The 25,868-nt window shown below is 47.2% G+C and overlaps 1 protein-coding gene across 9 annotated transcripts in view; it reads left to right on the forward strand.

Moving 5' to 3' along the window:
- Positions 1 to 24,883, forward strand: part of CHGB (chromogranin B) — a 69,843-nt gene extending 44,960 nt beyond the window's left edge. For 5 of the 9 annotated variants that reach the window (XM_083832177.1, XM_083832179.1, XM_083832178.1 and 2 more), the window contains 4 exons: positions 18,279 to 18,322; positions 19,352 to 19,445; positions 21,562 to 23,345; positions 24,476 to 24,883. In XM_083832177.1, the coding sequence (XP_083688303.1) occupies positions 18,279 to 18,322; positions 19,352 to 19,445; positions 21,562 to 23,345; positions 24,476 to 24,559 (2,006 nt within the window). In that variant the 3' untranslated portion in view covers positions 24,560 to 24,883. Of the gene's footprint in view, positions 1 to 6,442; positions 6,568 to 13,236; positions 13,364 to 13,525; positions 13,878 to 17,530; positions 17,796 to 18,278; positions 18,323 to 19,351; positions 19,446 to 21,561; positions 23,346 to 24,475 lie in introns of those variants that run through there. The other 4 variants (XM_083832183.1, XM_083832180.1, XM_083832182.1 and 1 more) reach the window with 4 other exon arrangements.
- Positions 24,884 to 25,868: the final 985 nt, after the last annotated feature.

A 25,868-nucleotide genomic window follows, 5' to 3' on the forward strand; every position in this document is an offset into this window, starting at 1 on the left:
ATAATTTTGTCAGCGTTTCTGATGTACCACTTGGTCGGATGAGTGGCCACACAAAGCATTGCAACTGGAGTTTTAAGGGAAATAACCTCCCTGGAGGAGAGCTGAAGGAGTTCAAGTCAGCAGACTGCATCTCAACACCTTCGGTTGCTGGATTTGGTTTGGTGATGAATTGGTCTGTTTTGGATTAGCTCTGAAACCACCTGGTTTCTTGTTCAGAATTTTAAAAGTAAGAAGTAAAAATATGTCCAAGCCCACACAGTTTTTGCTGAGAAAGCTCAGAGCAAAATATGAGGCTTCTGTTCTTTAGGAGAGCCCTGTTGCTACCCAGCAGGTATCTTGCAAAAAAAACAGTTTTGATGGAACAGAGAAAAGCTGACCCCAGATCAGCCCCCGAGCCAGACGTGGCCTTCCCCACTCGTAACAAATGTGAGGTACCCACCAGGACCCCACTCTCTGGGGCTGTGAGGGGTGTTCCCCCCCAGGGCCTGGACAAAAATGAGCTGCCACTTTTTGAGTTAGGTCTATAAAATGTTCAAGGGATATGGAGAGTTCTTCTGGAATAGCTATTCGTTGCTGATGGTTTTAAATAACTGCAAAATGAGGCTGTCTCAGTTTGGAAGGTGGGTGTCTGTGCAGGGAGTGGGACCCCAGATTAACCATGGGGGCATTGAGCTGCTCCCCAAATCACTGGGTGCCAGAGGGGAGAGGAGGCATCCCCAGAGAGGTCGGGCTTCTGCTTCAGCTCCCCCCGGCTCTTGGGGCTGCGCAGTCACTGCCTTCAACATCCCAGCTTCCTTATCAGGAACTTCTGGTGCAGCAAGAATCCCGGGATGCGTTTCTCTTCAGCCCTTTAGGAAACGAGATGCAAGCGATGACAAAACAGAACAGGCGGTTGCCGAAAGAGCATGGAGATGGATAACCAGCAGAGGAGAGCATCAAACTCCCCGATTTTAAAGAGCGACGTAGGCAGAGCAGGCTGGATGCAGCTGAGGTGTTGGGATGGTGACTCACAGCCACAAAGCTGGCTGGCGTCTCCGAGAAGATGTGGTGAGCTCTGTGCTGCTGAAACACGCAGTCTTTTGGGAAGTTTGCGCTTCTCCCAGTCAGGAGCACCTGCAGCTCTGTGCAGCGCTCGCTGCCAGGTACGGTGTGCAGCTGATGGCAGTCAGGCTGCCAAAAATAGAGGTAGGTCTCACGCTGAGATGGAAGAAAGGGCAAAGGCAGAGCCCGTTGGAATAAACGTCTTGGGAGAAGGAAATAAATGTGATGCAGGTCTTGCTAGAGGAGAAGATTCCTTTTCTTAACTGTGTCTGGTTTCTTCTCTAGAGTATGAGACTGGTTCCTGCGTCCACAGTGATTAGCACAGCAGGTGATTAAGAGGATTTGTTGTTAAGAGGAAGGGTGAAATACCTACAAAGGAAGTGGATAGTTCAGGGATACCCAGGGGTTAACTCTCAGTTCAGCAGTTGATTTAGGTGGGTGATGATCTGATATCCTGGGCTGTGCTTTGGAAATAGTTGGCCACAGCAGCAAAGAAACCCCTGTACATGGTTGGAAATGTTTGCAGTGCGTCTTCTGAGCAACGAAGCACTTCCAGGTCACTGACTTCACAGACGGAGCACCCACACTGCGTACAAAGTGAAGGAGAGAAGAAACTTGAAGCCCCTGTGAGTAAAACTAGAAATGGTTTGCTTGCGGCTCCTTCCTAGAAAACAAGTGAAAGTTCATTTAAGTTCAGACAGGTGTAGCAGTTACATATAGAAGGGCCTTTAGCTCTGGTTATTTTTCATCCCTTCTGAGGTCAAAGACGGATCAACCCATGCTATTTATCCAAGCACCCAATGCTTTTGACATGATCTAACCTTCCTCCTGCCCCGTCTGCATGTTTAGAAAAGGATGAGAGCTCCCATGCAGATGTTTCTGCCCTTAAGGCTTGTCTGGTCCCAGCGGTCCTGTCCCGATTCTGCTGACCCTCACCAAAACGTCCCATGTTTTGTACAGCTCTTCCCAAGCTGTGAAACAACCTCTGGGGAATCGGTCACTTCGTTCGAAGGCTGCTTTCCCCTCTGCCTGGCTCGCACTTGGCTCAGTTTTGAAGCACCCTCAGTTTTGGCGCTCGGTGAAGCACAAATTGCCACCTTTGCCATGGCCCCTGTTGGTTTCTCTCCGTTTGCTTTGTTTCTGTGACCCACCCCATTGTTTTTTTTTGTTTGTTTTTTTTTTTCCTCTGCTATATTATTTAAGGCAGGAAATAACCGCTTCCCCTTGAGGCAAGGAACCAGTTGATGCTGGACCTCTTTGTGCTCAAACGTGCTCCGCTACCATTAGCTCAGCAGGCAGCTGGGCTGCTTTGATTCTGCTTTCAAAAGCAGACTTAACCGTAAGCACTGAAGGTACAGCTCACAGGCAAAAAAAAAAAAAAATGCACCCGAGGTTATATTCTCCTTGAAACTCCCCTCTCTGTTGTGTGTGCTGTGTGTGTGCTCTGGGCAGGACTGCTTGCAAGTTGCCCCATCTTTTGCAATAGGAAGCATCCCTCTGAGTTGCTGACTTTCCCCTGCTCCAGAGCAAATGTGCTCTCAGCACCCCCCTGCCCTCCTGACAAACTGCAGGAGGGGATTTTCGTGGTTTTCCCTAAATCGTGCTGCTGCAGCTCTGGCAGTTTGCACAGGTGGGAGAGCGGGGATCCTTGATTCCTATTACAAATCTTGCACGTATGCAAATCCCATTCCTCTCCTCCTGTTCTGCAGTGACCCTGCCTGAACTTGGGAAGGTGCCCCCCTCCACAGCCCCCTGTTCCTCCACCCGTCTCCTCTCTCCATCTCCCAGCGTGAGCCTCTTACTCTGTGCCATCCCCAAGCTCCTCCCGAGAAGCCTGAGCTGCACATGCACCCACTGACACCTCCGGTTGTCCCTGTAATGTGTGGAAGCTGCTTTGGTAAATTCATTTGGTGCCTTCCAATGCAGGACACATCCAAGGGATTTTTTTTTTCCCTTTTGCTTGCTCAAGAGGGTCTCCTGGCTTGCAGCAGAAGAGCAGCACCACAAGCCTGGGTTAGGACAACACTTAAAATCCACGGCACCCTTCAAGGTCGTGTGTAAGCAAAATCCCTCAAGAACTTCAGGTGAAATGTGTAATTGAAATAAAGATCCATCCAAAGCCCACCCAGGCTCTCCTTAGGGGTGCTTGATGCGTTGGCTTGGGTTTTTACTGGCTGAACGGGGCCAGCATCCCTCGCTGGGGTGACTCATGCTGCTGCAGGCACAGATCCCCCTGCCCATGCGCACCAGCCACCTTGGGACTCATCTTTGGTCTGAGCCTGGCAGCCAGCGAGCGTTGCCTCTCTGTTCCCACAACGAGCCTTATATAAATGCCTGATCCAAATTATTTTGTCATCCTTGACGAATCCTCCTGCTGTTAAGTCATTCCCCACTTTCCTCCGCTCGGAGCTCCTCCAGGATGCTCAGTATCGATGGCCTTGCTGATGCCTACTCCGACAATTTTTATTTTCCCTCCCACGCAGCTTCTCGTGGGAGGCACTGATTCACACCAGCGACCTGCCCGATCCTGGAGCCGAGCGGCAGCCGGGGAGACATCAGGCAGGCGCTGGAGCAGATCCTCAGTGGGCATCAACAAGGGAGCTCCCCGCCTGTGAATGGAGCCAGGGCCATTTACACCCATCAGAGGATCTTTCCCCAGAAGTTGAAGGTGTTTTGGTATGCGTGGGTATATCGGGACATATGGTTTCTAAAATCAGCGTACAACAGGCAGTATACGTTGTATCAGGATGGATCTATTTCATTATTGAGTGTAGGTGACTCTGCGTGGGGCATGTGTTTTCCCACAACACCAAAGTTCATTTTTAAAAATACCCTGTTCTGTAGGTTTTCCCTAATGAGTATTTTTCCCCACACATCTATTAGCCAACACCAGATGCCAGCATTTCTTCCTTAGAAGTAAAAACCGGCACATAACGTGCAGAGCATGAAATGAAAAAGAAGTGATTAAGACAGTAGCTGGAGCTAACCAAAGCCAGAAAACTCACGGCTGAAAGGTCAAACCTTTATTTAAATTGCTTTTGCAAGGGCCTATTTGTTTGCAGGTTCTGTGAATTAAAAGGGAAAGTCTTGTAACGAACGAACACCTGGCATGGAAAATCTCACCTCAGCTCCAGTTGAACGAAGTTTTACTGGCAGTAGGAGGTTGGTTCTCGTAATGGGAGACGGCAGCCAGCCTCAGGGCAGGTAACCCAATCCGGCGTTATCTCTAATGACTCCATTTCTGGGTGAGATGCGGTGCACGGGCAGGGGATGCTGCTAAATGGATGCTGGAATCAGCAGCTAAAACCAGCCAGAGAAACTGGAACGAGTGTGTGATTGGAAGTACTGAGGTGGGGGTACGGCAGGGCTGCTTTCAGTGCCGTGCCCTGCAAGCCGTTTTCTGTGAGGCCTTCACAAATCTGTTTGTTCTGCAGTCCCCGCAGCTTGTTCTGGATAGCTGAGAGCTTCAAAGGAGGAGGGAGAGGACGGGATTTCCACCCACATCTTTGCCCAACAGCAGTTCCCCTAAAAAGGCTGCAGTTAGAGGTTGAGTTACAACGGGAGGTTGAGGAGTGCGAGGCAAGTACTGTGCAGAGTGATGAGAAGTGTGTGTACAGGCAAGGCTCTCGTCTGGGTTTTTGACTGCCTGACTTAATGCTGGTTGTCTGGCGTTCAGGAGTAAACTTTCTGGGTGTGAATTATTGAGAAAAATCTTCTGGAATGAGGAAAAGCCAATTGTTCACCTGTGGAGCGATAACAACACCAGCGTGTTTTGTAAAAAAAAAGCAAAGACAAAAAGTAGTTTGCACAAGGGTACTCTTGATTTTTAAAAAGCAGTGCTAGAAAACGTACCCTGGTTGCCAGTTTTTAAAATACTACAAATGTTTTGGGGAGAGAGGCTTCTCCAAGCCTCTGCCAGGGCAGATGGGCTCTTGCGGGCCCTGGTCTTTAGAGGCTGCAGCACTGGCGGTGCTTGTAATCTCCCAGCCTTTAAGACATGGTGAATGGCACCTCTTCTGCAAAGGGGGGACCCACCAAGAGGATCTTCCTGAGCAGGTGAACTCTCTGGAGCACACAGGTTGAATTTGCTGTGTGTGACCTTAGACTGTGGCTAAGAGCTATCCTGAAGGCAGGGAGTCTTCCCAGAGATCAGGCTGGAAAATCCAGCTCTGTGCTGGAGAAGTCAGGGGCACCAGGCACCCTCGCCAGCCGTGTCCTCCGAGCAGAAGCGATGCTGCTAATGTGATTAGGCCAAGCCAGCCTCGCTCGCGAGGCCCTGCAGAGCGCAGCACGTTGTGATAAGGATCTACCACGTGGCTGCCCTGTTCGGGCTGGGGGCGATGGAAGCTGGCTATTTCGGGCAGCAGTCCTGCGTGTTTGGGTGGTCTCAGGGTGTCCTCAGGGCAGCTCGGCCTGGATGGGACTGTCGTGCTGGCTGGGCAGCTCCTGGCAGTCCCAGCCTTGAACTGAGGTGTTCTCCTGATTTCTAGATCTTGTACGTTTGCCACACCTGACCCGTCTGAGCTGAAATACCCCTCCTGAGATGGCCGCCTGGTGTGGGTCTGCTTGGAGGAAGAGGCATACGGGAACTGTCTCTTCCCAAAGCCAGAGGCTGACACTTTGCATGCTCGATGCACATTGTGTGCGAGCCGGTGAGACTGCGAGCTATGGTTTGCTCTTCCCCATGTCCAGGGTAGCAGAGGTCTCTTTCAGGGTCACTTTTTCTGCTTATTCTGCTTGCATCACCGCTTCGCCCTCCAGGGTTACAAATGAATGCTGGGCCTTTCATCGGGGCTGGTGCCAGCACTTTATTTATTTATTCATTTTTGCTCCCAGAGTGTTTAAAATGCCTTCTGCTCCGCCTGTCACGCTTCACATGGAGTGGCTGGTCTGAGTCACCCCTGAGGGCTTCTCGTCTGAGTGTGGCCAGCACCAACTGCCAGCAGAAAGGCTCAATAAACTTTGGGGCATCACTAAAGGCTGTGGTATTGGGACCATGCCCAGCGGAGCAGGCATGGCCACTGACTGGAAGCCCAGCGGCAGTAGTGCCAAGGAGAATGTTCCATGCACGATTTTTTCAGGAGAAAAACCTGAGGACCAGATAATGCCCAATACAAGTGGCAGCAAAGGTGCCCAGGAGAGCTGGCAGCACCCCCTTCACGTGGGAGCCGAGCTGCCAGCTGGTCAAGGTCACCTCTGCTAGGTGTGGAGAAGGACGCGGTGGCAGGTTCCCACGTTATTCCCCCTGAGCAACAGGGGATGGATCTTGGCAACTGCTGGTTTCCACCTTGCGAGGACATTTAATCTTGAAAAGAGCTTTTTCTCTCCATATCCCCTGGCAGGATCTGTGTTGGCTCTACATCCCTGGCGAGGGGCCTGCAGTGCTTCGCAATGGTTTTTGGCTGGAAAGCTGCAGAGGCAGACGTACGATGGTATTTTGAACATCAACAAAGATCCCCGTTGCCTTCAGCCCAGTCCCGCCCATAGGCTGCCAGTGCCAATGGCAGCAAACCTCCATTGCTCACGGTAAGTGCTGCTCCTGGGTTCAGAACTGGTGCTTCTCCAAGGAGGCTTCTCCAAGGAGCCTGCTGTCTGCTCTCTGGCAGCCACAAAGTCCTAAACCTCTCGTTGAGACCAGCTAGGCGGGTGGGATGGTGAGCGAGTGCCAGGCAGCGTGAAGGTGAGACATCAGGAGACATCATCTCTCTTTTGGAGGAGGGACCAAGTGGCAGCCCTGGTGTCAGGCCATGGGGTCGATGTCTGCGCTTGGAGCTGGCGTGCTGGTGCCACCCGGCTTCTTGGTACAGAGGTGGCAAAGCCAGGAGTTTAGTGCCCATCTGTGCTTGAAGAGAAGGACCTAATTTCGTGTTGTTGGCAGGTGGGCAGAAAAGAGAGACCTAAATGAATGCCTTTCCGAGATAAATAGAGCTAAGTCAGTCCTGTCCATCCCTCCAGCCAGTCACCCAGCACGTGTCCTGTTGGCCTGTCAGCCCTTGCACAGCTCCAGGCTGCGCTGTGCCCAGCCAAAACAGGTGGGATGAGAGGTTGGAACGGGGCACTGGAGCCGGTGGGTGGCCGTGCTGGGATGCAAGAGTGAGCCGGGAGCCCTAGGGGGAGAGAGCACAAAATCATTGAATTCCTGTGTTGTTAATTCTGTCCCTTGCAGAATAGCAGCTCTGCTGTGAGAAATTTTTTATTACCCTTAAGAGGGTGCATTTGGGTTATAGCAGGGGTGGTGGGAAGATTTAGGTTGCGTTTGGAAGCCTTTGCTTTTTGGGAGCAGAGCTCGGAACACTCCTCCCGTGAGGAGAAATGGTTGCTGTGTGGCTTGCAGAGCTACTCTGCGTTTGGCTTTTTCCTGCTAATCATCCTCACTCCTAGCAGCTCGTTCCCACTGACTTTACAAATTATGAGGGCTGCTTTTCCAGAGGTGTAGGAATTGCTCTCCCAGCTGCCGTGCTGCAGTCGCAGGTGAGGTGCTTTGTGAAATGTCAGGTCAGCGCTGAAATGCAGTTCCTCCACTTCCCCTGCCTCACTGTCGGAGCGAATTATCTGAAGTCCCTGGAGTCGTAATGGAGGAGACAAGAAAAAACTGGTGAGCAGAAAGTGTGGTGGTGTCCAGTGAGCGGGAAGCTCTGTGCAAGAAAGGCACATCCCCAGTAAGCCCTGCCTCGTCGGTGTGCTATTTTGCAGAGGAATTATAACTATCATTTGGTATCCTCTGGGAAATTGTCCTTACATCACAAATATAGGTAGTTATCTTCTTACCCAGGAGGGAGTGCCTGAAAACTCGTGCATCTACAGCAAAGCCTAAAATGATAGGCCAGGGATGTGCTCTCTGGTCCTGGCTCTCAGCTGGTGTCATTTGAAGGCAGTCTCTGAAGTCACTGGAACTAGAATAATTTACACCGACAGAGTATCTGCCAGGTACTTTCAGCTCCCAAGACTGCCTTTAAACTTAAGCCTCTTAAGCCTTTTTTTATAAGCACACAGCGTTTCACACAGAGAGCCTAAAAGACTTAAAATCATGGTGTGCAAAGAAAAAAAGGATTTTCCAATGGGAAGAGATCTTAGCGAAGACTCCTCTTGGATTTTGTGGGCTTTGCTCCCTCTTTCATAGCGTCTTTTTGCAGCTGGGTTTCTGCTTTCTGTACAAGTGGTGATTGGGAAGAAAAAGTGATTGAACGATTCTTTGGCAGTTCTTTTTGCTATGTGTGTGTTGTTGTCACAAACTAGATGTTTCAGCACTGTGCTTTTGGTCTGGAACTACATGCAAGGGCATAATAAGATTTTTCTAGTACATGCATGGTCAGCAATGAAAAGTTTCTTTTGAAATCGTTATGGTCTGTTGCAGGAATCTATATATTTTTATCTTACAAAATTGAAATTTGCCTCTGTGAAGTTTCCATGGCACTATCAACCACAGAACAATATTATTCTTACCAAACAGAACCCTTGCCGAGAGTCTAAGGGCTATAAATATTAAAAGAAAAAAAATAATAGTATGTAAGCCAGACTAGTGCCCCAGTCTGTAAATATTAAATGGAACATATGCAGTTGACAAAATGCAGGCAGAAACACTGAATGGGCCCGTTTCATTGCCTAAATGAAATTATTTGCAGTGCAAAGGCAACTGTAAAAGTCATTTTTCCTTAATGACGAGCAGCACTCGAAATACAAGGGCTTAAGTCAGCACTTGGGTCGCAGAAAGAAATTTCCATCCTGTTTTACGGGAGCTGCACAGACCCCAAACTTCTTCACCGAGGAGGTTACGAGCGTGGTTAATTGGATACCTGAAAAAAAGTGGATTTTTTTTGGCAGGGTTGTATAGGGGTGGGTTTTTTTTGGGGGGTGTGCAGCTCCAGCGTGCCCAGGCCAGAGGGTGAGGTGCCCCAAAGGCACTGCTCTCTGGGCATCCGCTGTCTGGAAGCTCCAGTCCTGCAGCGATGCCGAATATCCAAAAGGCAGGCTGGGGAGATGCACCGGCAGCTTTCAGGGGTGCTCTTGCTCAATGTCCGGGGCTCTTCGCCTGTGAGGATGGTTTTGGGTTCCTGTTATCTCCCTCCTTGCAGGGAAGGAGGTGACTGGAGCTGCGGATGTCGCTCCTGTTGTCACAAGGCAATTTCATTACAGCTGGGGCTTGGAGAAGCTTTAGTCATAGCCAAATTCATAAAGCCATGAGTAATCATTTAAGTCCTTTTTGAGCTCCGGTGGATTCAAAGCTGCATTTTACCTTGATGATCAGTTAATCCAGAGTGGCAGGTTTTGACTGGCACTCCACTACATCACTTTCTGACAGCAAATCAAGAATCTATACCAAGGTGAGAAGTGGCACCGTGGATAAAACAAAGAGACCAGTGACTCAAAATCCCAGCGGTGCGCTGCTATTAGGCAAACTCAGACTTCCTCTTGTAGGAGGGTAAGAAACGTGTGTGTCGTTTCAAGACCAAGGCAGTGTCTGTGCATATATTTTATTATCCCTTAACATCTGTGATGTATAATAGGCATGTTTTAAACCTCTTTTCAGAGGTTAAAATTCATGAAGAGTTACCCTGAACTTTTAAGGTTCTCTTGCTTTAGAAGCAGAACTGAACTGCAGATTATTTAGATTTTCTTTGCAGAAAGTCTTTGAGACTAAAGCCTGGTGGTCATTTCCTGCAGTTGTTTCAGTACTGCCTAAGAGCACATGGCATGAAAAAGAAAACTACTGTGTTGAGGTACTGTATAAATACAGAGAGGGAAAAATATATAGTTGCCCACACTAAAGAAATTACACGTGTATATCACACCAGGTCTCTTCACAGCTCCTCTGTCTCTCAGCTAGAACAGTTTTCTGGGTGTCTCCTAGATACCTATGGCAAAGTCCATGCACTAAAGCCACACGCAGTGATGGGCACGTTCACCTTCTGTGGATACAGAGGAAAAACGCCCCCAAAATATTTCAGTGGAAGCAAAAGATGTGCATTTTAGATTTAAATTGGAAGCTGGTCAGTGTGTAAATATAGACTTAAGTGCTTTCATATATGCATCAGTGCATTCTGGTAATTTGCATCCTGTAGGCTCAGTTCTGCTACGATGGTGCATTTTTGAACGCTGTCAGGTGTTGGGTGATGGAGCAATGCTTCAGCAGCTCGACAAGCAAACTCCATTCATCAGCATCGCCGTGGTGCCTGGTATGAGCTAAATAGTCTTTGCTCAGTAAGAAGGAGGAGATCCGAGCGTGGGCCTGTCTGCCACCTCTCACAGAGGCTGTGGCTGGAGGCGTGCAAAGATTTTTTTGTGTGTATACAGGCATATGCAACCCTGAAGTGTTTTCCTTTTTGCTTTGCCAGGCCCCCTCTCCGGACAGAGCGCAGATGAAATCTAGCAGAGCACTGGCCTGTTCCCCCTCCAGTGGATGTGCCTGATGGATTGTAACTCCTCTAAAGCCCGTTACTGTACAAAAAGGGAGATGAGTCAGGCACCTGATCCTGCTTTGCCGTAGAGCTAAGATGGTAATTGAATTCCTGGGGCATGGTTCAACTACATGTTACACCAGCTCTAGGCCACTGTAACAGTTGGTGTTAGTGAGTTATGGGTAAATACATTCATGGTAATGCATAACGGCAGCGAAGGCTCAGCATTACCCGTTAAGTTGCAATTGGCATTGCATAAACATGGACCTCTGAAAGGATTTTCACTGCCATTAATGAAGCCGAATGGATGAAGTCCCTTGAGGTGCTGGCTTTTCAGATTTGATTGGTGTTGTTTTCCAGATCCGTCCCCTTAGCACGTTCTGAATGAAAGAGATGAGTTTGTTCATGAAATGAGTTGCAGGATTTTCATTCCATGAAAACTAATTGGCATCCAAGAATGAAGATAATCCTGCTAGCACATCTAATTAGAGGAGAACAATCCCCATATTCCCCAAGCAGTTTCCTCTAAGTTTAGAAGGAGCTCAGACATGAAAATTTGCTTGTCATCTTTTGAAGTTCTAGCTTCTAGGATGAGCCAAATGTATATTTTTTAAAGCATTTGTATTTGAGAGAATCCAGCAGGATAAATACTGTTTATTCATAGAGCGATAGATTGTCACAACGTTATGAGGCACGTATATCATTGCAATGAAAGTTCTGACAAGTCTGAGAAGGGAGGTTGGGGTGTGCCATTCACAACCGATCGAGTGAAATGTGCCGCCTGCTGTAATCCTGACTCTTAATGTAGTCGCTTTTCTTTTCTGATCTGAGGGGAAGCTTATGCCAGCCGATACCTGACTGTAGAAGTCCACGTGAAGTGACATTGTTTTGAAAATACGAGCTGAGCTAATTAACTGTGGGCAAGGTGCTCGGATTCTCGGTGATTGTCCAGCACTGGCAGAAATGTTCGTGGGATCATGTTTTGAAATGCTACCCCTGGACACTGAAGATGGAATTAGATGGACTCCATCCTGTAGTCTTTGTGCTCCTGTTGCAGTCATCTTCTGTGATCTCCTTGTAACCTCGACTCTAATCAAATCTGAAGGCACTGACATTTGCCCCTTGTAGATCCTGGTGTGACTGATGGCAGAACATGACCCAGCAGTGCTTTAACATCTTTTCTTATCAACCACAAATGTAGGACTTCTTACTTCTTCAGGATCAGCCCACACAGTGCTGAGGTGAGGGAGTGTTTCAGAGAAATCCTGCGAGTCCAAATATAAATAAACCTACCGGCATAGAGAAAACAGCCGTGAAGCTCCAGTGATTGCGGCTGCAGCGCAAGGGATGGATTAGAAGCCACATGAGCAAGGGGTGCAGGATTTTTTAATCTCAGATGCCTCTTTTGCAGCAAGAAGGTTTCTGTAGTAGTTGTTGTACTGACTATCAACAGGACTTGTGTGAAACAGGTACTTATTATGAATTGAATACCTCGTAGGTACTAAAATAGCTGGCTATTTTTATTCAGCGTCTTTGTATTGCTTGCCCATTTTGACCGTCATGTCTACAATAAGTACGATTTATATGCCTGGGGAAGCAGAGAATGCTTAAATGGCAAATATTTCACCTAAAATTCTTTGTCATGAGCAGATGAGGAGGTTGAGGTGAATCCTCAGGCAAGTGGGGACATGATGGGGGCCTTGAAGCCAGTGAAACTCTTCACAGTCTTCTGAATCGAACTCTCAGCTTCCTAGAGTCAAGGCTGGTGATGTCCGAAGAGGTATCTGCCTGTTGATATGGGTCTTCTGATGGTTGTACAGGAACAGCATGAAGTAGGGTGAGGATGAGGAAGTGTGGAAGGTATTGCAGTGTTGTTTTGCTTTTCAAGGTGGCCGGGTTCTGTTATTTTGCAGAAATTGTGATGTGAATGCAAGGTGAAGGAGGTATCTGGCACTACCTCCTAGAGCTGAAGGCTGTCTTTTGAAATAAGCTTAAAATGCAGCCATTTCTTGGCTTTCTTTATGCACAGATGAAGCTGCAGATGAGTTCCACTGGTGCGCTGTGTCCTTCTGCCCTGCTTTATATGTTTGAAAGATACAGTTATAGCAGCCTGGCATTGCTAATATACAATATAATAAATCAATTACAGAGATACCTGCCATTTTCATGTGTAGATTCTTTGTTTTCCATGATTGCTGGCAATTAGAGGGCCACCTGCTTACCACCAAGTACAAGCAAAAAAGAGCAATCAAAGAATACAAATAAATCGGAGATGGCCATTGTGATGTATGAAGCATGTTTGCTGATCGCTTACTCAATAAACTAATTCTTTCTGGCTAAAAGAGTAATTTATAACAGCCATCTAAGAGTTAATGGAAGGAAAAACAAAACAAATCCTCGTCTTACAATGCCTTTGTCTGGCTCTGAAGGAGCAGTGGGGAGTGTTCAGACTTGCTCTGCGGAGAACTCATCATAGTTTGTCATTTACACCTCCCAGTCCATCGAGGACTAATCGGGACAGTTCGGGGCTGCTTCAGAAAATGATGTAAAACTTCATTTCGCTAGGTTTGTTCACGGTCCCCGGAGCATCACCAGAATAAACGTGAGGTTTGCGTGTGGCGATGGATGCTGAGAGCAGTGATTTCCCCAGTAAAACTCTTGAGGAACACTGCGTGTCATTCACCCGCCAGACGACGGAAGCACGGGGATCACTTTCCAGTAATTCTCCGGTTCTGGGTTTGCTCTGCACAGCGGGAGCAGCGACTCGGATGGCAGGGACCGAAACCTTGCAGGAAAAAAAAACAAAAAAAAAAGGATGCCGCAGCACCCGAAAAGGCTTCGATCGGGGCTGGATATGGAAATGCAGCGATGCCGGGGTGGTGTGGGGGGGAGATGGCTGCACCTCCTCCCTACCCTGCTGCCTGTAGGTAGGCGTTCAGCATCTTCTGAGGAGGGGAAAGACCTAGGGATGATGCTGCATCCTCCGAGCAGGGAGGAAGGGGCAGGGGACGTCGCTCTTTTTTTTTTCGGAGGGTGGGCGAAAAGAGAGGTTTGCTGGAGGGGGGGGGGGGGGGGCGAGGAGGCAGAGAGCTGCGGTAGTTACAAAGGAAGAAAAACTTCCCCTGTGCTGTCGGGGAGCTTTCCCCAGGCTGGGGGCACCGGGGGGTGCCTGTGGGGCTCCCTCAGCTCCTCTGTGGGGAAGAGGACAACGGGCAGCAGTGGCGGCGGCGGCGGCGCCTCCCCCGCCGGCCCCGGGGGCTCGGAGTGACGCAGGCTCCCGGCGGGGCCCCCCGCCCGTCTCCTCCGCCCCCGCTCCCCCCTTTAAATAGCGGCGGAGCCGCCGCTCCGAGCCGAGCCGAGGGGAGCGGAGCGGAGCGGAGGGGAGCGGAGCCATGGGGCCGCTGGCGCTGCTCGGCCTCTTGGGGGCCGCCGCCCTGGCAGGTGAGCGGGGGGGGGGGGGGGGGGGGGGGCGCGGGCGCGGCCGGCGCCTGAGGGGGGGGCGGCGGTTGGGGCCGTTGGGCGCCCTCAGGGACGGCCGCCGCCCGGAGGTGAGGGAGAGGCGGATCGAAAGCCCCGCCACCGGTTGGGTGGCTCGTTTAAATTTTCATTCCCATTTTGTATTTCAATTTTTTAATTATTTTTTATGTATTTTAATTTCTTTAATTTTTATTTTTATTACTGTATTTTTCATCTTTCGGCGTTTTTCTGGGGAGAATAACGGTGTTTTGGCCATTCCGCCCCCCCCCCCCCCCCTTCTCCCTTCTGAAGCCGGTGGGGTGACGCCATCGGTGGCGGCGTGACGTCATGCCCGTCCCTCCCGCGTCACCGCGGGGTGGCTGTAGCTCAGGGGTCACCCCTCGGGCCACCACCCCCGAGGCAGGGGTTTAGGGAGGCGAAGCAGCCGGCGTCACAGGTCCCCAGCGGTGAAACTTTCCCATTTGGCTTTGAGGAAGGCTTGGGCGGTAGCACCGAAGAGAGGAAAGCACACAGGGTGCTCCCCGTCACGGAGCGTTCACCTCACTGACAGGAACCACGCCGCCCCTCACGCTGCCTGTCCCCCCCGTTCCCCTCAGCACCGTCAGGGATCCCCCGCAGAGCCCTCGTAGTCACTGCTGTGGATAACTGAAAAACGAACCTCTTCCTTCTCATTCTGTGAGGATGCGGCTGGTCTTCGTTTGTTTTTTTATCTCCCCCTGTACACCAAGGCTGTTTCCTTCCACAGACTTTCATTCAAGCGGTACCGCTAGGTTTTTGCCAGCTAGTTGTTACATTGTGAGAGGATTTTAAAGTAGCAGGTCTCCAGCTTTAATGAACAATTTTTATGTTTGTGTACAGCAGAAGCATTAAAACTAAACTGAGAAATTAAAATTAAAGACAGTAGGATGAGGCTTTATAGCCTCAGTAGACAGTAGGATGAGGCTTGGCTTTATAGCCTTTCATGCGTAATTCATCATTTGTTGAAAGTCAGTGTAATTTCTCATTGAATAGTTCAGCTGTATGTGTATTGGAAGTCTTAGGGTGGAAAGCCTGTTGGGACTTGTGCAAAAACACATCCAAGTCACAGCAGACCCTCAAGGGTCTTTATAGTAATAAATCTCAGGGGAGAGTGGAAGACGGCAAGAGATTCCAGTTCACAGAAGCTTGCCAGACTTATTCCACAGACCCAATGGGAACTTCTTACCAAATATTTTTTCATGTTTATGCCATCAGACTGGACAGACACCTTTTTGAGTCCCTTTTGGCTGTCTTGCCCAATCAAATGTCATCCAGGATCAATGAACTAAGGAGTTTGGAGCTGGGAATCAGTGAAACGTTACCTTTGGGAACTTTCTGGAGCTCCTTCTTCAAATCAATATGCCAAAGTTTATGATCTTTCCTAGGAAAGGTATTTGCTGAAATTTTGAGGACCAATGACACTACACTAGGTCATTGGCATTAATGAAAAAATTTTTACAGGAGGATCTAAATGGGGACCACCAAAAGGTCTGTCCCAGTCTTGGAGATGCAAGCAAAAGCCACATGAATTTGTCCTGGGTTACTATTTTCAAAGTTGTGCAGAGTCTGCATTTCTCATTCTCTGTAGTGATCTTCATCTCATCTCTTTTGCAAAATGAAATGGGCTGACTTGAACTGCCTGGGCAGATTTGGTTCTGGAGGGGGTAGCACACCCAGAGCTGTCTTTTCCTTTGCGGGTCTGTGGTCTGATTCTTCAGTATGGACAAGGCAAGGTTTTCCCTCTTGGCATATGCTCTGACTTTATTTCTGCTGCAAAACCCTGCAGTGGTGCCATCTGCTGCATCCCCACTTGCCCAACAGCTCTGCGGGTGGGTGCTCTGCTGCCCAGCCATGTCAGGGCGATGGCTTCGCCCTGCAGATCACCCTGAGCACATGGAGGGGATGGCAGAGGTGCGGGACACCAAGAGGTGCTGGCCGGCCAGCCACAGCTGGCAGGAGGCTCCAAGGGAGCTCTCGCCATCTGGCACGGGTGTAAGGTAGGGATGCTGGCTCACCACGGGCTACCCGTCTCAGCTCTGGCACAGCAACCGCCTCAGTGCGTTATTCCAGGCTCTGGGATAGATTGGATCCTCATTTTGTCCCTCCGGGCAGGCTAACTTGACGTATGTCCAATATTGTCTGTTTCTTCTGACGTTATGATAGCCAGATGCTTCCTCTTTGTCTGTGCATATCAACTCTCATCATTAAACGAGCGCTTGCTTGGTGGTCATTCAGCTATGTTTAAATCTGTCTGTCTCTTGAAGAGACAAGAGCTTTGGAATGACAGGGCAAAGGCAGTCAGCACAGCCTGACTTTATACTCACACAGCACTGATGTAGCACTTGAGAGGCAACCTGAAGGTGGCATCTCGAGTAGTGAAAGACGTTCAGAAGGTTCTGTTCAGCTTTGCCACGCCAACTGGATGCACCTCACAGGAGATGTGGTGCGGCACAACCACTACAAAGGACACAGTCAGGTGTTTGTCCTTGTGCCTGTCCTGATTTCTCATGGGCTGGATGACAGGAGGAGCCATGTCAAGGAGAGGCAGTGCAGCAGGTCATCCCCGCTGCTTGCCATAAGAGCAGTGTTTCTAGCCCTTACGGGGTTGGGAGAATGTCTTTTTAGTGGATAACACCTTTTTTTTTTTTGTTTTAGTAGAAGGGACTTTGCTGCCAGTCTCCTGCCCCCGCATGTGCGTACATCCTTACTCTTCGTGCTCAGATGTGGGCAGGCTGGACTGCAACGGCGTCAGCACTACATAGCGCGGTAGTTATTTGCATAACTAGGTTAGTAAATAAAGTAACCCAAAGCCTGTCTTGTTCAGCACTGATTGCTCCTAACGGTGGGAGAGAGTGTTGGCTCTGCATAGCACCATCTCCCTCACGCGCCACCAGGCATTCTGGGGAGGTGGCTTGGTAGGCATGCAGTGCTATTTTAGGGGAATCCTTTCTGTGCTACCCTGCTGCGGGTTCCCTGCTCTGCAGTTGTATACGCAGAAGAGAGTAGAGCGCTGGAGGAGCATACTCCTACGTTTGTGTTTTGAGGGAGCAAAAATAGAAGACAGTGGGAATATCAAGAGAGTTATTAGTGTTCAGATACTACACGTGGAGCCAATGCTCAAGGAGATGTCTGCTTCCTCTGCAGATGGAAAAGAAGGGAGGTTTTGTTGCTTTCCGTAGTCTAAGGTTACACACTCCTTTGCTTTGCAGGAAATTTCCAGGGGACACTGTCAGTTTTCCTGATGCTGTAAGGCAAATTGGCTCCCATCGTCTCCATAATCTTTGTGTTCAGCTGCAGAAGATCTCTTGCTGTCCCACCCAAGCTGTATTGTAGACAAGGTGACCTTTGAATTTAAAACTATCCTGACCTCTGTAAGAACTTCAGAACTGCCCCCAAGCTGTACGTTTATGCATGGTGATTCTGCTCAACGTAGTAAGGCTGTGAAGCAGCGGTACAATAACCCTTGCTTTGACATGCTCCTGTGTGGCTGGCAGACTTGCTGAACTTCACTTCTGCAAGTTTTGAGGTGGATGAGAATTGAGGAGGTTTATTAATGCTCAGCAGCTGAGTTCATTAACCAGCTGGAGACACAATGCAGCAGTGATGGCAAAAATAAAGCAGCATGAAGGTTTCATGTGCAGCAGCTTCTTTCCAAAAGCAAATTCCTTGGACCAGCAGTAGAGCTGGTGCCGTGAGGTGTCCTCATGATAGAGAGAAGTTGTACCACTTTCTTCTAGAGTTGTTTTTTCCACAGCGATTTGACTTTTTGCTCATTTCTTGCGCTGATAATGGACTGCTTTGAGAATGGAAAAATCCCTATCCCTTCTGGCTCTGTCCTCCCTCCAGCAGCTCCCTCCTCTCCAGGTGAGACAGGATTTCTCTGTAGGGTCAGGACAGTAGTTGGTTTTCACCTCTGAAGTGGTCTTCTGCTGGGGAGGTGGTCATGGGGCACTTGAGCCTCTTGTGGAAGGTGAAAGAGTTCTTGGAGTGAAAACAGACCTTGTTTGTTTCTTCTTCTTTCACCACCAAACAGGTACATCTACATGAAGACCCAGGTTGCTATCAAGCTTCATTCTTAGAATTTGAGCGTTGCTTTCTGTTCTTTTTTTGGTGTATATTATTTTTGTGCTGGAAATGTCAACATGTCTCTTGAGCTGGGTTGAAGCTTTTCAGTGCTTTTCCATTCTGAGGAAGAAAAGATATAATGCAAAATGCACCTGATTTTCTTATACTACCAACCCAAAACTCAAGCAGCCTCATCAGACTAATTTGACTGAGGTCTTCTGTCAGTGATGTTTATGGGGCTGCTAGGATTAATGGGTCTGCAATAATTTATTTTTCTTCCAGGTGTCAGCGCAGTTCCAGTGGAAAAAGACCATATGGAGGAAATGGTGAGTAGCTATACGTCAAAGCAAATTTCAGACAATATCAGTCACATGCTTTCCAGTGTTCTGGCTCCTGCTTTGTTTTTAAACTCCCAAGATAATGCTTTTTTTTTATTATTTTCCTAAGGGTAAACTCTTAAGAGATCATTGGTGATGTGGAACACAGAGTCCCCTTAGCTGTCAGAAGACAACTACATGCACTTCAGTGCATTTGATGAAAATGGAAGCTGGCTTCTTGTGTCAGAAACTCTACGTTTTGCAGCTGCCTGAAAAATGATTTGAAATATTACTTGATAGTACCTATAATCAGACTGTAGAAAGTGAGGAGGCAAATTTGAGGAAAAGTGAAATAGTGGGGAATATCTGCAGGTGCTAAATATGTGATCTCTTGTGCAGTACTTCTGCTTGTGTAGATGAGCTGTTTTGTTGTGCAGTTAGGATTAGAGGTGGTTGTACCACTTTCCTAAAACAACGTCCTCTGCTTCCGGTTGAATGCAAAGTACTAAAAGCAGCAGTGTTTTAAAGCACACACACGTGAAAGAATACTTGAAATTCCTAGAGTAAGCTCCTGAAGTACTTTGTGGAGCGTGTCACTTACAGAGGCATTTTTTGGTTTATTCACAATCCAAGCAATACCTTTGGTTGGTCCTCGTTTGGGCAGATTGTACAGGATGTTCCTCATATTTTGGATGTATTGTGGAGGTGTTTTTTTTGCTGGGTTGCCACATGTTGTTTGACTCTCCTTTGTACTGAATATGGTGTTTAATATTTAAAAACATACAAAAGGAGCCTGTTACCTGTGCAAACAAAAGAGGAGAACAAAGAGAGTCAATGACTATTCTCTTACTGCTATGGGAGCGAGGAGCTGAGCACGTCTTACCCAAATGCACGGTTCTGCTAGGGCTGGGGGTTGCCCAAAACCCATAAATCCTAACCGTGAATTCTAACCCTAAAGTAGCTTCCTCGCTGACTGGGCCAGAAGCAGGATTCCCATTTTCACCATGAGATTTTTTTTCCCGATTTTGTTTCTTCTAGGTAACACGGTGCATAGTGGAAGTTCTGTCCAATGCTCTCTCTAAGCTAAACGCACCACCAATTAATCCTGAATGTAAAGAAATCCTCAAAAAGAGTAAGTACAACCTTACATGAAATTGTGAAAGGAACTTGGTAGATACAGTTCTTAATTTTATAAACCAATATTCTCATTTTCAGGATAGATTCATTATTTTAATTCCATGCACATAAGAATAATGTCTTGGAAGTTAAATGCTTTGTGCTGTTAATCATCTGCCACTCTTTTTGTCATCTTCTGTAAGCTCATCATCTAAATTTAAGCCACAGAATTGTCATAAGTGCCAAGTGTAAGTAGCATCAGTAGTGATCTTTTTCCCTCCCTGAATCTTAAAGCTGATCCTGCAATGGCCATTGGGTGATTCATTTTTATTTCTAAGACTAGCCTGGAGTGACATGGGTGAGTTAGAAATATTCTCAAAAAATACAGGTTTCAGCGTTAGACCCTCTTGTTGGTAACTTTGAGAAAATAAACTTTCAGATGGGTTCTCTCTTGGGTTGGAGGTAGTAAACTGTTACTTCAGCCCATGTCAATCTAGCGTCTCCTAATTTCAGGGTCAAAATTCCTGTTTCCTTCAGTTTAGTCTGTCTGGCTCAAAGAGCAAGCAGTCTTACCTGGTAACTGTCAGCGATTCAGGGATTGTTGGCTGACGTGTGTGGCTCTCCACTTCAGCTGCCTGTAGAGTCTGAGAGAAGCAGACAAGCTCCCATCTGGCCTGGGAGGTCAAAAAATGCGGCTGGGTTTGGAGCAGATGCTGAATGCATCCCAGCATGTCCAAACTGGCTTCAGCTCACCTCCTCATACATCAGCAAGGTTCCTGCACGCAGTGACAACTGAATTTGTGCCCAGCTCAGGGGAGGGACTCTCACTCAGGCTGTAAGCAGCCCAGAAATGATTAAGTTTGTCATGCTGATTCGAGAGGTCTGGTAACGCGTGCTGAAAACTCCCTTTGGGAGTCCTCATTTCTGATGAGCTCATGCCTACAGCTGCCTCGATGTTGAAGTACAAGGCTGTTTGCATGCTTGATTTCAGTCTGTAGTGAAGTGCGGTTAAGTCTGACACGGTGCCAAATTGCAAAATGCACATATTTCTTTTCTGCCCAGTATATATTTATTTGATTACAAAACAATAAAAAGGCTCTTCAACTTACCTGCCAGCAAGAAGCAATAATGAAACCCATCTGTCTGCTGCTTGTTTATAAAGGAAATAACGTGTGGCCCTTACACAGTCATCAGAAGAAGGTGGTTTCCAAGCTTTAGGAATACATCTCTTGGCATCTAACACAGCCCAGAGTTTCTAGTTGATGCTGAATGCCATCGTGCATCAAGCTTCGTTTATGACGGTGTTAGTTTCAGATCAACCTGTCCATTTGTCATCTTCTGGTAAACAAAAATTCACTTACTGGCTGGAGAGAATAAGAATCATATTTTTGCCGTTAGGCAGCTCTTCTCCAAGAGTATCAGATAATGAGCAGCTTTTCAGAAAGAGCAAGCTATTTTTAAATCTGCGAAGCTGTTTGAAAATTTTTAGGATTTGTGACCTATTTCCAATGTTACTCAGGCACAAGTGAAGCAGAAATACCTTCACAGAAATGTACTGTTACCGATGAGGTCAGTCAGCCTTTCATTTAGGATTTTGAAAATAGTGGAAGGTACGTGATTTGATTAAATGTAACGATCGCAAATTAACAGGTTTCTTTCATTTTTGTGCAATCAACTTAGAAAGTTTTATATTTGCTAAAAGCATATTTTTACTATTCCTCAGATATTCCTGAGTGGCTTGAAATAGATGGCTGTCCTTTTTGTCAGTGAACTTATATTGTGGCTAAGGACTGACATTCAAAAAACGGAACACAATTCCAGATCCCACTGAGTTTTAATGGGAATAAAAGTTAATTTAATCAATGCTAAAAATGCTATCGTGAATAAACAAAAAAACCAAAGAGTAAAGATGTTTCTGGAAATTTTAATGGAATTTTTAAAGTGCCTAATTAAATGATATTTAATGCTTTTCCAGGCAAACATACAAGATTAATGAAAATAACAAATTTTAAAGGTGGAAGTGAAAAAACTAGTTGTGTCTATCAGTTCTGGAAGCCAGTTATCTATTTAAACTGATGCAGCATGTCAATGGAGAGTTAGATTACTTCATTAGGCTGCTTTTGTTTTTGTAGGTGGTAAAAATGACAGAGAGAGAAGTGAAGAGAAACAACTTGAAGCAAGGCATTTGAAAGACCCAGCAGAGATGGAAAAACATCTTGCTGGGAGTGTGGAGAAGGAACAAAGTCAGGTAGAAGATGACTCTAGAAAGCACATGAAAGGAAGTGATGAAGGGAAAATGGTTCCCGAGGAAGGTAAGAGCAAGGAAGAGGAGGAGGGGCACCACATACCTGTTAATGAAGAGAGACTTCATACAGAAGAAAAGAAACACTATCAGGAAATCAGAAGAGAGGAGGAGAACAGCTACCACAGTGAAGAAGAAAGCAAAGAGAGCAAGCATCATGATGGAGAGGTAGACCGTGCTGTTCTCAACAAGAAGTCCAACTCGGCAGGCACGGGTACAGAGGAGTTCCCCGAGGGGAATGACCAACGCCCCGTGGGCCACTGGCATTCGGAGGAGGGAATGCAGAGCCCTTACAAAAGAATTCAAGAAGGTGAAGAGGGAGAGGCAGAGGAAGAAAGAAATGAAAAATACCACCATGAATCTAAGGTACGTGATTTTGCCCGTCAGCAAGAGCATGAAGAATCTGATGAGAGTGAAGAAGCAGAGGAGGAAAAGCAACCTTACAAACCAAAACATTCCCACGGGAAGCACAGAATGGATGACTCCTCTGAAGAGAAGAGAGGCCACGGTGGTGAGAAAGAAGAACTAACTGAGGAATCAAATGCAGAGGAGACTCATCTCTGGGACAGAAGGAACCACCGTCAGAAACACCACCGTGAAGAATCTGAGCAGCAGCGTGAGGAGAAGAGTGGTTATCGTGGGAGGCACGGGTCTGAAGAGGTAGAGGAGAAGAGGCATGCAGGCCAGGGAAGTGCAGAGTACAGAGAGAGGTGGCAGCAGAGCGAAGAGAGCAGCGAAGAAGAAAGTAAGAGGCATCACCACGGTGAAGAAAGTGATGAGAAATGGCGCGAGGAGAAGAGGCACCATGACGGATCGCATGAGGCAAGGAGACACCATTCTGAGGGAAGGACGTATCGTGGAGGTGAAAGTGAGGAAGAGCTAGACAGGTATCACAGCGGTGGCAACAAGGAGAGGCAGCATCGTGCTGGAGGCAGATACCGCTTGTGGGACAACGAGGATGAAGAGATACAGAAAGCGTACGCTCAAGAGCACAGAGGGCAGGCCAGAACACATTACAGCACTGAGGACAGTGTAGAGCAGCAGCGCTACCCTGGCAACAGTGAGGAGGAGGAGGAGGAGGAAGTAGAAAAGAAGCATTACAGCAGTGATCAGACGGAAAATGAAGAGGAGAATATGGAGGAAGGAAGATATGGCGAGGGGGAAGAGTACAGAAGCCATCTCCCTGCAGAGAATGACAAGAGAACCGCAGCATCCTACAGCTCTTTATACCCACTGCTGTGGTGGAAGAGCCGGCACTTTGAGAAAAGGAACAGCGCAGGAGAGCGGCTGCTGGAGAGTAAAGAGGAGAGCAGGCCCACCCTGAACGAGAAGAACCTTTTCCCTGATTACACTGACTATGACTGGTGGGAAAAAAAGCAGCTTCTAAGTGCTCTGAACCACGGACGCTCCGAGAAGAGGAACCTTGGCAAAATGAACAGATATGATATAAAAAGGCAATACAACAAGATGGATCAACTTGCACAACTCCTGAATTACAGGAAGAAATCAGCTGAGTTCCCAGAGTTGTACAGCTCTGGAGAAGACATGAAAAAACGTCACATAGTCAGGAATGACAAAGGAGCTCTGAGCCAGAGGCCTCTGACAGAAGAGGAGGTATGTGTACAGGTGTTCCTCTGAAGAGCCAGGGGAAATAAATTTTACGTGCACATTTCTGAATCCATTCCTAAGACAGCTGGTAAACTGTGACTGGAAAAAACACAAAGACGATTAAATCATATTAAAAGCCAGATCTACAGTGATTTAAAAATTTTGCTGTCTTTGAATGAATTCAGTGGAGCCTACCCCAGGGCATGGTTTATGAACTGAAGAGGAGGTGCATCCTGCAGCAAGACAGGGAGATGGAGGAAATTCTTCCTCTTTGGGCTTTACCTCTCCCTCTAGGGTCTTACAGATTAATGAACCAAAGATGCCCATTCCAGCGGGAGCAGAGAGGTAATAATTAGCAAGCACCAGCTGGTCTGGTGGGTTGTTTAAATCATGCAGGTGGAAAGTAGGTTGTGCATTGGAAGAGATTCAACTATCCATTAACTTGATGTCCTAATTTCAGAGCAGAACCGGGCTAGCACTTGCATGCTTGATTTGTGCATGCAGTTCCCATGTACGTGAACCCTTTTCTTGTTGGACCTCCTGTTCTGCTTCATTGTTCAGGAAAACTGAGTCTGCGCCCATCAGCTAGGTGCTTGTCTTGTATCTCGCTGTTCCTGTTGCACAAAACTAAGCTGGACTGGAAGCGGTGGAGGTTTGATTGGAATTTATCGAGAGGTGTAACAGTGTTTGCAAGTTAGCATAATAAACAAGGATTGACCGCATAACTTTTTCCCCTAGCATCTGGCAGCTTGGAAGAGTTCCTTTTACTGCACACTGCGCTTGCTGTGCGTCATAAGCCAGGAGCACTGCGAGCAAAAGGTTGTAGTCTCCTAAGGGACCTTCACCTGGGCAGAAATGAATTCATGCTGCCAGGAGCGGCAACTGTGAGACAGCAGGAAGTCACTACGAGCTAATGCTGTTCTGTAGCTAAAAAGATCAAGCTGTCCAGCTCTCAGAATGAGTATTTTGATAATTTCTCTAACACTAATTCTGATAAAAGCAGAAAGTTGCACAGATCTCTGAAGTATGTGCCGCACTGCTGTTCGCTTCTCCACCCCAGAAGCTGCCCAGGGACCAAAAAGTAGCAGCTGTCCCTGAATTAATTGAAGTGTAAAATGCCCTGTATGTTTTCACAGGAAAAAGAACTGGAAAACCTGGCTGCTATGGATTTGGAGATGCAGAAAATAGCGGAGACATTGAATGACAACAGAAGAGGCTGAAGATGATCTGCTTTGGTGTTTCAAAGCTAGGTGTAGCTTCACTCACAATACCTGTATTTTGTGGTAAATTCACGGCCACTGGATTGTTTGCCCTAAAAACAGGAAATACTATTTACTGTCCACTATAGTGTAGTGATTTATACAGCTGAAAATGTCTTTAATTTGCTATTATGCTATTGAAATCTGAATAGCATGAATTTTAATATTATAACCTTTCATGCGAGGCAGATATTTTTAATATGCTTGTGAAAATAATTGTGTTAGTGTTCTTCAGAAATATATGTCTGAGTTTGAAATAATAAAAAACATTGATCTTGGAGCAAACTTTCTCCTTGCCTATTTGAATGATTGGGTTATTTCAAAGTAAGCTGTATCAGATGAATAGGTTGTGCACGAAATGTTGACTCGTTCACCATTATTTTTTTAAAGTTACAAGGAGCCTGTCTATGCCTTTTATTTGCCACTTAGGAGAAGCACAACAGGTAAGAAAGATGTTAATGATTAATTTGCTTTAGTAACTCAGAAACGGCCTGTGAATTACTTAGTTCTGGAAATTAATCATTAAAGCAGCAAGGAGGTTGCAACACCAAATAGCTGATTGTTAATTTGGAAAGTATGTGGCACTTTGGAATTCCTTGCATTGCAGTCAGCTGGTTTCTGCCATTCATTCAGACGAAGTAGTTCCATAAATTTAATCGCCCAGTGAACGTGCTTTGCTGCCGTTCTTTTTGTCTAGTGCAGACAAGCAGGTAGTGGTGACAGTGTTGCAGAGCCTCTGTGCTACATTAGAGCAGTGCTAATTTTGCCAAAAGCGCGTTTCTCAGCAGCTAGTGAGCTGAGGGCAGGATGGGTTCTGTGTAATAAACAGTACGATGCCTTACGGAGAATAATAAGCGGCCTGTGGAAGGAGCCAGTTGGTAATCTTATGACATTATGAAGCAGTAAAAGAAACAATCCCATAATTAGTTTCAATTACTCCAAATATCTGGGGTTCAATTAAATTCAGCTTCTCCAAATGTGTTTTTTCTTCAGTCTTTCTGCTGTGACAATGTCTTTGTATCAGCTGCTTGTGTAGCACCAACACAGGAGGTGCTATACAAAGAATTCAGCTGAGCCACATTATCGATAAATGTGCAGTATCTCTCATCCCAGCTTAACCCATTTAATCCACCTGTTCATTAAAACACAAATATGCTCTCAATTTTAACTGTAAGGCGCTATGAAGTGAAAATGTTCAGTGAGATGCTGATCCATGAACTGTCTGAGCATGTCCAATGCCTAGGGATTTTGATAAGAGCACTTAAATGTT

Source organism: Anser anser (genome assembly GCF_964211835.1).
Source record: "Anser anser genome assembly, chromosome: 3".
Lineage (NCBI taxonomy): Eukaryota > Metazoa > Chordata > Aves > Anseriformes > Anatidae > Anser > Anser anser.